The following is a 16,140-nucleotide window of genomic DNA, read 5'->3' on the forward strand; positions in this document are numbered from 1 at the left end:
TCCGTGGTATTTAAATGAATTTACTTAAGCTGAAAATTGTTATACAGATTGTATATTGCATATAAATAACAGATATGACAGTCAGTCAGTTAAAGCAGAAAACAGAGCTGGTCAGTCAGCCCTGATGTGTGTACAATCAATAAATAAGACGCAATTCATAAATTTTTAACTTGAAATTTTTTTTAGAGGTACCTAATTGTATACTATACTACAATAAAATATTGAGGAGCAGTCAGCCCAAAAATTTATAAAAAATTGAAATAAAATGAAATAAAACAATTGTTTTGTTTTCTCTGACTGACGGAACTTGTTGGAACTTGTATGGTTAGCTGAACATTTTATTTATGGTTAATATACAAGTATCTCAAAAACAATATTTAAGTTTAATTTTATCTTATTTATTTATTGCGCATACATTAGAGCTGACTGGCCAGCTTTGTTCTCTTATTTAACTGACTGACTGAAAAATTTTCCTTGCTCTGGGCCAACTACATTTTTTACATTAAAATCTTTAGAACACACAGGCTAACAGAGTTGGTTATATGAGCCTGAAACAGATATCACATAAAACATGTGCTCACTTCCACGTCACTGAATCGTATATTTCTAAGTGAAGGCTTAAGCAATTAGCAAAGTTAGAAGTACTTATTCCGGTTTGAATGAAGGATTACAAAATTAAGTCCTCCTTTTAAGGCTGCTAGACTTGCTAAAATTGACTTGCCATAGTAAAATGTAAAATTGATTTAACAAAATATCCGGGATAGTTTAAGCTCCTTCTTAAAACCACTGCGATATATTTTATAAAGCACACCCCTCTAGACAGATATATGAGTCTGGAGTTTAAGCAAGAAAGGATTTAGCAGATGTGGTAACAAAATAGATGCTACAGTCTCATTTGTCTTTCTTTGACCATTCATTTAAAATAACTAAGAGAGCTTTCACAAAAACCATCTTTTTCTAGACTTTATTAACCTTTTAAATCAAACACCTAAAGAAACCTTTGTAAAACAACAGACTTACCGCAATAAACTTGACCTTATTATAGCTTTCAAATCCCGACAAAAAAAAAACAATGCACGTAGTAAATTTAAGGATGTTTATTTGTTGTTTTGTCATCAGAAGTATTCTAAGTAGAACATTGTGATTTTCCCTTTCTTCTGTATGTCTATATGTGTGTGTATTATTAATTAATCTTTTGATAATTAACAACTTTTTGTTTGATTCAATTCAACTTGCCACGCTCTGACTGGCGTATTCTGCGCGCCTACATATTATATTTTCTTTTAAAAGTTAACAACACAGAAATAAGAGAAGAGAAACGAAGAAAAGAAAATTGTATATATAAAAGAAATAAGAACAATGTGTAATATTGAATAATAAAAGACAGAAATTCATTTATTTATTTTGATGGTTTAAGGGGGGATGCGGTATGAGATTATATTAAAAACAAACATTGTAGTTCGACAAGGTTTGTTTTAAGAAGGTCCTATTCATGTGATTAGTATAATTTTTTTGGGGACACGTTTATGTTTGGCTTGGTTAGACTGGATCAAAATTATGGCTTTCATATCTCTGTTGGCCTGTTCCTAGACCACAGGGAACGCCTTCTCCCCAATCCCCCTCTAAAGAAAATAAGAAAATCTAGCTATAGAAAATAAGGTTTTTTATTTTTAACAAATACAGTGTCACCCTTTTTAAATCAGCTTGAAGAGTTTCTAGTAATGACTTCTGTTGCTTAGAACTCAAACTAGTAATTATACTCTTGGTTGTGGTTGGTTTTTGAGCCCAGGCTTCTGTAGGTATTATTAATATCTGAAAAATAACCAAGTCAAGTAATATGCACGTTTGGATTGCCTTGTACCAGACATCCAGCCGCCATTAGTAATTCTTGGTAAACCTCTACTTCAAATAGCGAGCCCCTAAGAGTTCACATTCCTCACTTTGAGTAACTTTGGACTATATTATTGGACACAATTAATTAAATTGGACAAATTTAGGCCCAAACGCTCATTGTGTTATTTAAAAGATTCAGATTCGGTAACAACAATTCCTCCTTGAATCATTTGGAGCTTTACATGAGCAGTAAAAGTGCCTAATGCTTCAAGAGACCTTAAATTCAAAAATTCTTCTACTAAAGTGTGATTCTTCTTATAGCAAAACTTGGCAAGTGCAAGAGAATATTTACTATTTCCATTTACTTCTCGTTATTGCAGCTTCTCCAAAAGTTGTGGAGCATGGGCAGACTTGTGTTGATATTTAAAATAACCAAACAGGATGAAAAAATCAGACTTTTTGACTATTATTTAAAGTAGATTCCCCGAATGATACGGACATGGGAAATTTATAAAATAAAATGAAAGATATTTTACGTAAATAATATTCATTTAGAATCAAACAAATTGAATGTTTTGAAATAAAATAATCGTATTTATTTATCGAATTCTTATACATATATTGAAGATATTCTTGAAATATTGGGTTTTACATTTCAAATTAATTTTCATTAATCAAAATTAAATATTAGGTCAAATTCCTACGCCACTTCAGCTCTTAAAACTTCAATTGCAATTGATTCATTGCAAATAATCAATTGTTATTTGCCCAAAAGTTATTCAAAATCTTATACTTCAATAACCTAAAAATAAAAATAACATTTAGGTATTAATTTAATCTTTGAGGATTTAAAATTTAAAAATTATTGTGCAAAGTTTGAAGTGTATTTATCCGAAAGTGTGGACTTGAAAGTGCTTAAAAAAAAAAAAAATAAAATAAAATAAATTGGGTGAAGGAAAGTCATCTAATTTTAAAAAAAAATCTTAAAACATAATTAAAAAAAATAAAAAATAGTGGGTCATTCAAATAATTGAAGTTGATTATACAAAACTATATTGTTTGTAAGTACCAGTGTGGTTGTGTGGTTAAGTGATCGGACTTGAAAATAATACAGTGACCATTGAAGGTTCAAATCCATCTGAAGTAAAAAAATTTTTGTTTTAAGTTATTCTTTTAAATTATTTTTGAAAGAGCAGCGGATCATAAAATATTGTTATTATATACATAAAAACAAAAAAATTAACAATGAATTTAGAATTGATATTAGAAGCAATACAAAAATCAGAATCGAATGTTAGACAAGATTTAAACAATATTAACATTAATATCTGCAATCAAATTCAACAAATTAATGAAACCCAAGCCTTGTTTGCAAAACAACAAACTGAATTAAGCAAAAAATGGGAAACTTATGACGAAGAACGTCGAAGGAAAAATATTGTAATGTATGGAATTATGGAATCTGAAACAAACTACTTCGAATTAGATGCGTTGATAAAAAAAGTATTAAAAGAAAATTTGGACATAGAATGTAATCGGCTTGATATAGATTTTGTCAAAAGATTAGGCGAAAAATCTGTGGGAAAATGTAGACCTGTATTGGTTGGATTGACAACTTGGGGCATGAAGCTAACAATATTACAAAGAAAAAAATACCTCAATGGAACCGATATCTTTATAACAGAAGACATGTCACAAAAAACATTACAAAGACGTAGAGAATTAAGGCCAATTTTAGAAAAATTCCGAAACGAGGGCAAAAAAGCCATTTTCAAAAAAGATGATTTGTGGATAGATGGGATTAAATGGAATGAAAACAATTTTAAATATCAAGAAAATGATAAAATCAAATCACATATCATAAATGATAAAAAGAGGCCTAATGAAAATAGCCCCGAAAAAAGTTTTACAGTAAAAACAATTGCACGAGAGTCCAAAAAAAAACCACAAACCGGATCTCTTTCACAAACATCTATTTCGAACTTCGCAAGAATACGATCTAATTCCATGGGTTCTTCAACAGCAAATAATCTAAGTAATGAAAAAGAAAATGAAAAATCAAATAAACTACAAAAAGATACATAGCCACCATCCGAGGTTCCCGGTATTGAAAATAAGACGAAAAGAATTTGTCAAACGGATAAGCACATGGACTGGATAACAAAAAATAGATATAAACAATTTAACAATCTCTCAAGACGACTGGTAACCGTGAGAGATCATAACCAAATACCTCCTCCCAATATAAAGGTAAAGCAAAATGCTGAAAACAAACGAAGAGTAGAACCAAAAACATATATATGCACACTTAACGTACGTACTTTAAAAACGGAAGATAGAATGATCGAGCTGGAAAACGCGTTAAATAAATTAAAATGGGATGTATTAGGTATATCAGAAATAAGAAGAAATTTTACAAAAATAGAAGAAACTGAAAATGGTAACCTATTTCTACACTCATCTGCGATAAATGGGCAATATGGTGTTGGTTTCCTGGTAAATAAGAAATGTAAAAATGACATTGAAGAATTTATACCAATTAATGAAAGAATAGTTACGCTAAAAATAAGAATTAACAAAATGGTAATATTAATTATTCAAGTACATGCCCCAACAGCTGTATCTCCAAACGAAGAAATAGAAGAATTTTATAACAAATTGGAAGAAACTATTAAAATATATAAGAAAAGAATATATTATTTTATAATCATGGGAGATTTTAATAGCAGAGTGGGGAGAGCTAATCCAGGAGAAGAACACTTGATAGGGAAATATCATTTTGGCGAAAGAAATGATCGTGGTGAAAATTTATTAAACTTCGCGTCTAGTCATAATTTAAAAATTGGCAATACCTTCTACCAAAGTAGGCAGAATAAAAAATGGACTTGGTTATCTCCAAATAAAGACAAGTTTGAGTTAGACTACATTTTGATAAAAGATCTAAAAATTATAAATAACATTGAAGTGTTGAATCGTGTTGAATTTGACACTGATCATAGAATGTTGAGAGCATCTTTGGCGATGAATTCTAAACATACCAGAAAAGAAATGCATAAACAGAAACAAAGTTTCTTTGTAAATAATATAAATAAAGATGAGTATACCGCAGAGATAAGAAAAAATCTGGATATACCAACGGATGAAAAACATATTCCTACAAACCAATATTATGATCTGATAAAAAACGGCATTATCAACAGTGCTAAAGAATCAAACAAATGTATGCAAAAAAACATCAAAACAAATAAGTTAACGGAAAAAACTCTCCATATCATTGCCAAACGAGAAGAAATGAAAAATATTAATCCGAGAACATCCGAGCTAGAAAAGGAATATCGTGAAACCAAAAAGCTTGCTAAAAAGGCTATACGTAAAGACATTAAGGCCTATCGTGAAAAAATTATTAACGATATTCTAGAAAAGTGCAATTCGTCAACTAAAAAAGTTAACAAAGAACTCAACTATAAACGCTCGTGGATAAAATCGCTTAAAGATTCCAATGATCAAGAACAATTCAATCGCACAGAAATAAATCTTATAGCCACAGAATTCTATAAAAATCTATACAGCCATGAAAGGGAGTCAGAAATACTAGAAACAAAGTTTGATCTTAATATTACTGATGAAGAAATACCCCCAATTTTAAATGATGAGATAGAATTTGTATTGGAAAATTTAAAATTAGAAAGAGCAGCAGGGCCAGATGGAATTACAAATGAACATTTAAAGTTTGCCAAAGATGTGTTATGTGAGCCGCTGAAAATTCTATTTAATAAAATATTAATAACTGGTAAAATTCCTGAAGAATGGCGGTTGACAAAAATTACACTAATTCATAAAAAAGATGAAAAAAATAATATTTGTAATTATAGGCCAATTAGCCTCGCATCAGCTGTTTACAGAGTCTTTAGCAAGGCTATACAAATACGAATTTCTCCAATACTAAATGAATACCAATCTCCAAACCAAGTTGGATTCAGAAAAAATTTTTCAACATTGGACAACATCTTAACTATAAATCAAATTATTGAAAAAACAACAGAGTACCAAAGAACAATACATATGGCCTTTATAGACTTCAATAAAGCATTTGACTCTGTATTTCATAAATATATGATATATGCGTTATATAACAGCGGATTACACTTCAAATATATAAATCTGATCAAAGAAATGTACACCAATAATAAGATGTATGTAGAAACAGAAATATCAGGACCAACTTTTGAGCAAAATAGAGGTGTGAGACAGGGTGATCCCCTGTCCGCTGATATTTTCAACTGCATCCTAGAAACTATATTCAGACATATGGAATGGGATAGTTATGGCTTAAATATAAATGGAGAGTATCTATCCAATCTCAGGTTTGCAGATGATGTAGTAATCTTTGCTGAATCAGCTGAAAAGCTGGAGACTATGTTAATGGAACTAGCTACAGAGATTAAAAAAGCGGGGCTATCCATCAATTATAATAAAACTGAAATCATTACCAACGGTACACACAGAAAAATATCAATTGAAGGGTATGAATTGAAATACACCGAAGATTACATTTACTTAGGACAGCTAGTTAGTTTCGTCAACAAGGAAACAAAAGAGGTGCAAAGAAGATGTATTACAGCTTGGAAGAAATTCTGGTCCTTAAAAGAAATTTTAAAAGGAAACTTTCATTGGACAATTAAGCAGAAAGTCATGGATACATGCATCTTACCGGTAATGCTCTACGGATGTCAAACTTGGTCTAGGAAAGACACAACAAACACAGCAATAGGAGTGTGTCAAAGAAAAATGGAAAGAGCAATACTAAATATACGACTACGCGATAAAATAACAAACAACAGTATCCGTCGTAAAACAGATCTTAAAGATGCGGTCTTCATGGCAAAAAAACTCAAGTGGTCTTGGGCCGGTCACATTCTAAGAACGCAAGATGACCGATGGACTAAAAAACTAATATATTGGACACCTAATTACTGCAAAAGAAGGCAAGGAAGGCAGAATATAAGATGGATGAACGAATTTAAACGCTATGCTGGTAACGAGTGGACCAGATTTGCAAGGGACAGACATGCGTGGAAAAATGCCATAAAAATCTTGCCAGCAATCTAAAAACATAAAAAAATTTAAAATTACTTTTCCTTAAAAATGGAGGAGAGGCCCATACCCACTTAGTGGGTCCAGTGGCTAATTATTATTATTATTATTATTATTTGCCCTTAATTTTATCTCAGAATTTTATTTATATTTAAATGGATAAAATTTGCGGTATTATTCGAATGCTACAAGTCCAATGGGTCGTTCCTTATCGAGCCAAAACACCGTGAAAAATGAATTTTTGGATAGAATCAATAACTATGAAAATATGAAGGACTTAAATGTACAAATAGAAAGAAAGGAAAATAACACTTGGTGACGTCATAACTTGCTATTGCCATAGAGACATATAAAAAATTGTTTTGCAAGAATAAGACAAGAAAAAATTATTTAATTGCTTATATCCATAATGTTTATCATCGATTTAAATTTTGATTTCAGATCTTGTCATCAATTCTCGAATATATCGAAATCGACATCAGGACAAAGGGCACAAATACATACAAACCGTGAATTATAACTGGGCAACTCTTCAGCGTTGGATTTATATTAGGTAGGTAAAATTTGTCTCCGTCATATCGAAAATGTTTTGCAGTTTCATCAACAAATTGTGAAAAGAGTTCTAGTTATAAATGTTAAGAATTATTATTTTAATTAAAAATTTTTAACTTCCCAATATTAAAATTTCGGTAAAAGGCATTTTTCATAGTGCCCAGTACGACGATAAGGTTAAATTCGACTGTGCTTTTCTTCGAGTGTTTTTAAAAATATCGTTTTGGCTATAGTTTGTTGATAAGGATTAAACTTTAATGAAAAAATAAAATATTACAGAAATTAATTAATTTTTTTATAAAATAAATTAAGATAAATAAGTTAATTACGAAAATGATAAGAGTTTGTTTTTTATCGTCATTATTAAACATTAAAAATAAAATTCGAACCATATTCAATTCTGTCCTTTTAATTTAATTAGCTGTTTTTCTTTCAGTTTCTTTCATTTTCTTTTAATATTTCTTTTATACGCCATTCAAATTCTACTGCTTTTTTGGTATTTTATTTGGACCCCATATAGGATGATGACTTTTTTAAGTTCTTAACCTATTACGTAGGTAGCACACATTTTTTGTATTGCAAAAAACTCCCCAAAACGGTCAAAATAACATAACAAAAAAGGAGCTTTACATCTCCTTCTGGCCGCCATTCGTACTAGTTTTCGAAAATTTGAAAAACTTTTTTGTTTTGTTTTTTTTTCATAAATTTTTCGTGTTTCATTTTTAATTTTATATTTGAATTCATCAATATATTTTGTTTTCGTAGTTCATCTTGTGATATTTAGTCTTTAAACGGTTAACGCTAAGTATTTTCTTTGTTAATTAAAAAATTACTTAGCCCAATAATTATCTATGTATAGAAATAATGCGATTTATTTATGATATTTATAAAGATTGTGCTTATATAACTGAACATTTATCAAGTGTGATTTTCTTATCTGTTAATAATTAAGTGTAAAGATATTTTTTTTTTAAGTTTTAGTTTTTTTCTTTTGTATTTATACACAAATTAATAAAAAACATCTACTTATATCTAAAATCTGTTTTTTTTTTGGTTGGTGAAATGATTAGCTTCACAATTTCAGTTTTCATATGAATCACAATTTCTATTTTCAAACTATCGCTATAAGTTCAAAGTAATAGACAGCATTAACGCATGAAATGAACAAGTGGAAAAAAAAGGATTAAATTTTTAGAAGAAAGTTTCCTTGCAATTTTTGAATCTGATATATCATTAACGAGATATGGTTTCGTGAATTAGCGTTTGAAGAGTTTTTCGATTTACATTATCAATTTTTATAATTAGCAAAGCTATAGAAATTAAACTTTACTACAATTTTTTTTCGTATTAATCCTGTACGATTAGTATTACAGAAAATATAGTGCAATTTTAAGTTCTAAAATACAAATTTTTTTCAAAAGTTCCAATTTGTAATTTAAAAGCTTTTTTTTTTTTTTTCAATTTTAAACGCAAATAACTCTGTAATATTATGTTCAGAAGAAAATTGTAAAGATAGATTGTAAATCATTATCAAAACTAACGAAGCACTATCTTCCTGGCGCTATATCTGTCCCAAAAATTGAAAAGATGCTTTCTTCCAATTCAATTTGCTCTTTTTATACGGTAGATTTGGAACACAGATCAAAATGAAATGGTTACTGGACTTTCCGTTCTTTAATGCTATATAGGTTACAAAAGTTTGCCTGTCTACGAATCTGATTTAATTGGGAAGGTTTCTGAGCAATATTCGATAAAAATATTATCAGCGGCTTAATAAGCATCTTTAATTATTTTCCTTACAGTGTATCAATGAATGATAAAGTGTAGAAGCACTTGCAATCCAAAACATTTTGTACAAAATGTATCATTTCTCAGTGCTTCCGTAATAAAAACTAAAATTGACACTAAAATGTTTACTGATTTGAAGCTTTTAGTGGCATCAAAGAATGTTTTTATTTAGAGTTCCTCAATAACAGCACCGATTTTGATGTTTTTTTTTTTTTCAAAATGAATGTTTGTATATATTATTTAAAATCCGAAACATTAAATAGGAGGGAAATAATATGGAGAAGGAAAAGGCAATGTCCCGACAGATATATCGACACCAAGCCTAAAACGGTAATGATAGAACTTTAAAATTTCGAGATAATATTGATTTTATGCTGTAGGAGTCATTTTAGAAAGAATTTTTCAAAATTAATGCGCTAAAGGGGGGAAATAGGGGATGAAAGTTTGTGTGAATATATAAACAATCCGTCATTTTTGAGTTCACTACTTTAAATCGATTTTAAAAATTTTCTCACCTATAGAATGCTACATTATCAGCAAGTAACATGAGCTATATTTTATTTTCAAAAAAATTAGGGATTCACAATAAAAGTTAAAATTCATTAATTAGTGAACAAAAATGAAGGTAAGATACTTTAAGGCTATAACGTAGATAACTGCTGGTTATTTATATTGTTTAAACAATATTTGTGCAACTTATTTAAAAAAAATCACTCTCGCCTGATTTTTTTTTCCACAAAAAATGTATTTTTACTTAGTAACAATAAAAAATGGATTTTAATTTTTGGTGCGGAATCAGAACTTTTTTGTGAAATAAAATAAAGCCCGGATAATGTAGCATTCTATGGGTAAAAGAATTTTTAAAATCGGTTTTAGTAGAAAACTAAAAAATGAAGACTTGTATATATTTTCATACAAACTTCATCCCCTATTTGCTCTTTTAGGGCAAAATTTCGAAAAATTGTTTCTCAAATGACACTTACAGTATAAAATAAATATTCTTTCGAATTTCTGTCATTAGCGACTTAGGCTAGGCGTTGATATACCAGTCGGAACATGGCATTTCCCTCTCCAGATAATGTCCCCCCCACTGAAACGTTTCTGATTTTAGATTCTGGAGCTGTTATTGAGGGGTCCCTGAGAATGGCTTTTTTTTATGTATTCCTTTATCCGACTAATTGCAAATTTCACTTATCGGAAACATATAAAAACAATTGCGTAGTGGAACTGAAACTAAGAAGCTAATCATAGCCTTATGATTATTTTTTTTTAATCTTACTTTTACATTAAATATACATATATTTTTTCCATTGAATTATATCGAAGTTAAAAACGTCTTACACATTTTCTTACTTTTGCTGTTTTTTTTTTTTCTTTAAAAATTACAAATCACAATTTAAAAATTTTTTACTTACTTAAAACAACGCAAAAAAAAATAAACAAGTTACGCTCCTGTCACAATATGATGAATAAATGAAATTAATAAAAATGATAAAACTAAAATATAACTTGATTGACTGGACCATGAACTACCGAAACTTGGACCGAAAAAATTTGTATCTTTATACATAGGAGTATGTAATGCCGTGTTCGGTGCCCCAGTTGGGAATTTTATTGGTTGTGGACATGGTAATGTTTCTGGTGGGATGTTTAATAAATGTTTCGATGCATGTTTGTTATGATCGGACGAGATTACAAAACTTGTAGCAACTTTTGTATTTTGTTCGAAATTATCATCGTAATCATCTTCTTCCATATCATCCATGTTTTCCAAGTCTGCATCGCTATCAATGTTATGATCATTGAGGGAATTTCGGATACCGTTCGTGTTATGATTACGCATGACCGATGATGTTATGGTAATTTTATCTTGAATTGATTCATCATCGTTGTTAACACGATTAAATCGACATGTTACTTCGTCTAAAACGTTACGAACCTGGGAATTTTTTGTCTCGTTTCGTAATTTGTGCATCCATGAGAGTCGACAATCGCATATAAATTTGTTTTCTGTAACAAAAGAAAAAAAATGTTTTAAATTCCAGATCATACTAATTTAATTTTTTTGTGAAAGAATTCCTTAATTATGATTTTTGTGAAAAAAAAAATAGCATAGGGAAAAAGTCTTACATTTTTACAAGAAATCAACCTCCACCCTGTAAAATTTGAAGTACATTTTTTTTCCACATCGAATCACAAAAGGACTTGAATCTAAACTGGTTCTACAAAAATCGGGTCTCAACCAAAAAAAGTATTTCATTTAATTGAACGGAAACAGCTCCAACGATTTTCATGAAATTTAGTATGCAGAGAGATTTTGGGGCCAAAAATTGACCAAGCTAGGTTTTATTTTTCGAAAACGTCCGTTTTATCCGTGTTTTCAGGAAAAACTGAAAATTTAACTGCAAAATATGACACTTCCTGACATTTATTGGCGAGTGGGTATATGTATACAATGTACGTGGTTCATTGCATAGTGTGCGATCCGTGTGGCTATGTCAGTTTTGGTTGATTCTAGCTGATGCGTTGTGGCAAAATATTTATTTTGATTACATTAATCATTATTTTAAACTAAGTTTTTAAATTTTCATATTCTTCTCTTTTTAATTCATAAGAATTTCAATCTCTTTAAGTGTGCTTCCATAAAAAATTATCATACGAGTAGCACAATTATGTAAATGCGGCACTGGTTGCTACCTGGCTTATTCGATCTTGTCAAATAAACTCAGATACTTAAATTTATTACGACAAATGATTTCATTAATGCGAATTCCTAGAATTTTCTAATATTTATACTTGAATAGATACTTCTCGATAAATAGGCACTTATGCTCATCAAAATATTTATATTACATATGAAACTTCGAGCTTTTTAAAAATTTTATTTTATTTTTTCATTAAATCTACATTTCTTGTTATTTTCTGATTTGTCGAAGGAAAAAAACACTTGAACAAAAAATATGTGAAAAATATTTATCGTTTTTTTTTGTTTTTTGTTTTTTGTTTTTTTTTTTTAACGGACTTAAATTTTTCATATGACAATAAATTTATGTTTATATTAAAAAGCTCTATAAATAACTACAGATTGTTCCTTTAAAATCATTTAATTAATTAATTAAAAACACTTCACTTAATTCTCTCTCAAATAATTCAATCAATTTATTTCCACTATGAGAATATTCTAAATATTAAAAGAGTTAGTTATAATCAGGTTTTATAAAAAAACGTTCGCACTATCCGAAAGAACATACAAAAAACTGCAATTAAAAAAAAAGAGTTATAGTCCGATGATTTACCGGAACTGAACTGTACCAGCTGTTAAAATTTTTCTCAAAACCGAGCTTGAGCTTAATTTCACCACCTTTTTTTATGATAATAAGCTACATCTTTTCCCAGAATTTCAAATCAATTCTTTCATTTTTCGGAAAGTTATCAGGGAAAGATGAGAATGGGAGGTTACAGAGGTTTTCTTGAGATTTTGAGGTTAAGTTTAGGTATTCGAAAGCAGTCAAAGCAGAAATTTTTAACAAACATTTATTTTTGTTATTTGTCTCAATCCGATTAACAGAATCAGAGGTATTCAAGAAAACGTCACGATCGTTCCGGAACCGGATAACTCCTTTGCTGTACTTTTTACAACAAATTAACGATTTGCAAAAATTTATCAAAATTATTATCCAAATCCGGTAGATTCATTTTAAGTAAATGGTTAAAACTTAATAATGTAATTTTTTGAGAGATAAGGTTGAAATAGTTAAAGGGTGTAATGTTTTTACATTATTATATCTTAAAAAGATTTGAGAATAAAATAATTCCCATAAATAAAGAAAGCTATAAAGCCTAATCGTCAACATATAAAATGACCTAATAGTGTTCTATTTTCAATTCCATGCTGAAACAACTCCCGTATTCCTGTCGTGAGAGCAGAGATTGTTTAGAAATAATATATTGTAATAAACATTAATTGCGTATGATTTTAAAAAGAAATTTTCTCCAATACAATGTCGGTTTTGGAAATATTCCAAATTGCTTGCAGGCATTTCTCATAATATCATATACATATATATTTTTTTATCATTTTCTAACAGTAATAACACTCGTTCGCTTGCCTTCCTTCGTAACAATAATATTCCCTGTGTGTTAAAAGACAAACCCAAATATTATTATATATTCTGGATTAGATGAAGTTTTTTTATTTTTATAAAATACCGTTTATTTTTTATTTTTTGCTTTTTAATATTATTTTTTAACAATAAATTCATATTATCATGCATAGAACAAGAGCATGGCGGCGAAAGTATAATGTACAAGGTGTTGCAAAAGTTACCATCCCACAGAAAATTATTATTAGATATTCTGCTTCTTGATTGCTTGAACACGTTATCGCGAATACTTTTGACAAGAGAGGTCTCAAATATTAAATAGATGAAAAATAGGATCCAATGGGTACCAAGAGGCGAAACATAAATAACTGTTATTTTTCAAACGATGAAATTCAGATTCTTCAATGTATTCACAGTTTTTTAAAATATATTTTTGTCAAGTCCTTCAGAGAATTTCTTTCATTACGCTAGTAAATGTATAAGCAAAAAATATAAACTTCGAAAATTTTCAGGCCTATTCGTGTATTTTCGTTAGTTTAATATGAGTAGTAGGTACTCGGCAAATTAAAAAAATTTATGACAGAAGTATGATGAATTTTCTCTCTCAAACATCATTCAATAATCACGTAATCAAACTATTTTCAATTAGCTAGTACCTTACCATGTTAAAGAATATTTAACGCGCGAAATATTTGACGAAAGTGGAGAACGCGTGAGTGAATCACTCATCACGCGAGTAAAATTACCAAATAGTTCTCGCCAATTCTGATGGGTTATAAAAGAAACAAGGCTATTTCTTTGTTTTAGAAATATATTACAAGTTTATATCTATCGTTCGAAAATAAGCAAGTAAATATCTGAAAATTGAAAGGATATTTTCATAATTTTGGCTAACTAAAGTAAGTTTCAACTTCGACAAAAGCGAAAGCAATGAGACGAATCCTCAAATTCGGCAATTATTTTACAATCTATTAAAAATCAATTTTTATTATTGAATGTTGATTAAATTTTTTTTATCACTTCAGGTGACGAATTCTCACTGCATCGGCAGAAAAGTGAAGTTGGTTTTTCAAAATCTTTAGAAGTTCGCAAAATATGAACGTTTAAAATTCCTGATTAAACAAAGAGGGAGATATTGGTTAGTGACATCATTGTAAAATATCACCGTAGAGATACACATAAAATACATAAATCTTTGTTTTGCTAAAAAGAGATGGGCAACAATCTTTGAAACCTTCTTCGTTTTCTAATCAATTTTAATTTCTCTTTGAAATTTTGTCATGGTATCAAATCTAATTTTACATTTGTATGCTTAATATAGCACATTCGATATCAAGCAACTACCGTAGTGGTCATCTTTTCAAAGTAGGATGACGAACTTTGCATCATTCTGTACATTGCCTCTATTATCTTTGACTATAATCTAATATGGGTATTAGTTACATAATATTAAATTAAATATAATTTTTACTTGACTTTTAGAATATTTTTAATGAAAACTTGTAGAAGAAAATATGTGTTTTTTTTACTATGCTAGTAAGTATAAAGTAAAATAATTAAGATATATAAATATAATCGAGTTTAGTTTTTAAATTGAATAAGTTAAGAATGTTTTAGTATATATATATGAGCTTTCATTATTAGCTTTCCAATATTAACTACCATAATAAAGGGAACATAGTGTTGTAAAATTAAGATGGAAAACATAACGGTTCGAATATATGAGAATTAATTTCGTTAAGTTTATAAATAATTGAAGTTTTTATCATCGAATGTTATAAATATCGCTTGCTTCAAAGTACATAGTTCTGCTTAAAAACTTGATTGTTTGATGCTTTTGGATTAAATGCATAATTTTTTTTTATATATGAAGTTGGACTAAGTCTAAATCAATTCTGAAAATTTTAGGAGGGGTTGCCCGATTATTTAAATAAATAAATGACTTCAAAAGTAGGCATATTTAACATTGGTTTTATGGTAAGAAGTTGATTGATGATATGTTTTCATAAATTTCTCCGAAACAAGTCTGTAGAAATTTTAAAAAAAAACTATTTAAACTAGTATTAAAACCTTAAAAATGAAAAAACCCGTTGTGTCCGACTACTTAAGGATGTATGAGCACGGTAGTGGAGATACAAGTTTAAAATAATAAATATTTTCCATTTTGATGGTGAATTATGTTATAACTTGACAATATAAGACGAAAAGTAAGAATCAAATTTTTTTTGATATCTAGAGTAATTTTCAAAATATCGAAAATTGAAAATTTTTTTTAGTTATATTGCTTTTGATATTTTGAAAACCAAGGTAGATATCGAAAAATTTTATTATTATTTTTCGTCTACATTCATGAAGTTAAAACAAAATTCATTATTAAAGTTGAAAATAAGGTACAAGAAATATCAGCAACAAGTCTACACTTGCCTTAGCGTTTGTACTATCTGAATCAAATTTGCTTTAAGTATATTAGACTGTGATTCAACCAAAATGAAGCGATGTTTCTATGATTATTTCATATCATAGAAGAATTTATAAAATTTGCATAATATCATGAAAAAATTTTCCGGATTTATAATTTAGTTCATTGGGTGGTGACGTCATTACATCGGTTCGATTATTTTCAAATGTAGCTTTTTTTTCGAATGTGCATAAATCTTTTTAAACGTTGAAATTTGTATTCAAATAAGAAAAAAACATTTTGGTTTAAAGGCTTTACAGGAATTATTTTAAAATGTATTACACGGTTTTTATAGATCTTGCGCTTAAAACG

At 29.0% G+C, this 16,140-nt stretch overlaps 1 protein-coding gene across 1 annotated transcript in view; it reads right to left on the reverse strand.

Moving 5' to 3' along the window:
* Positions 1-10,711: 10,711 nt before the first annotated feature.
* LOC123293059 (connectin) overlaps positions 10,712-16,140 on the reverse strand; it is a 445,382-nt gene continuing 439,953 nt past the window's right edge. The window contains exon 3 of the mRNA XM_044873775.1: positions 10,712-11,277. Coding sequence (XP_044729710.1) covers positions 10,712-11,277 — 566 coding nt within the window. The remainder of the gene's footprint in view (positions 11,278-16,140) is intronic.

This window comes from Chrysoperla carnea, chromosome 2 (assembly GCF_905475395.1).
Source record: "Chrysoperla carnea chromosome 2, inChrCarn1.1, whole genome shotgun sequence".
NCBI lineage: Eukaryota > Metazoa > Arthropoda > Insecta > Neuroptera > Chrysopidae > Chrysoperla > Chrysoperla carnea.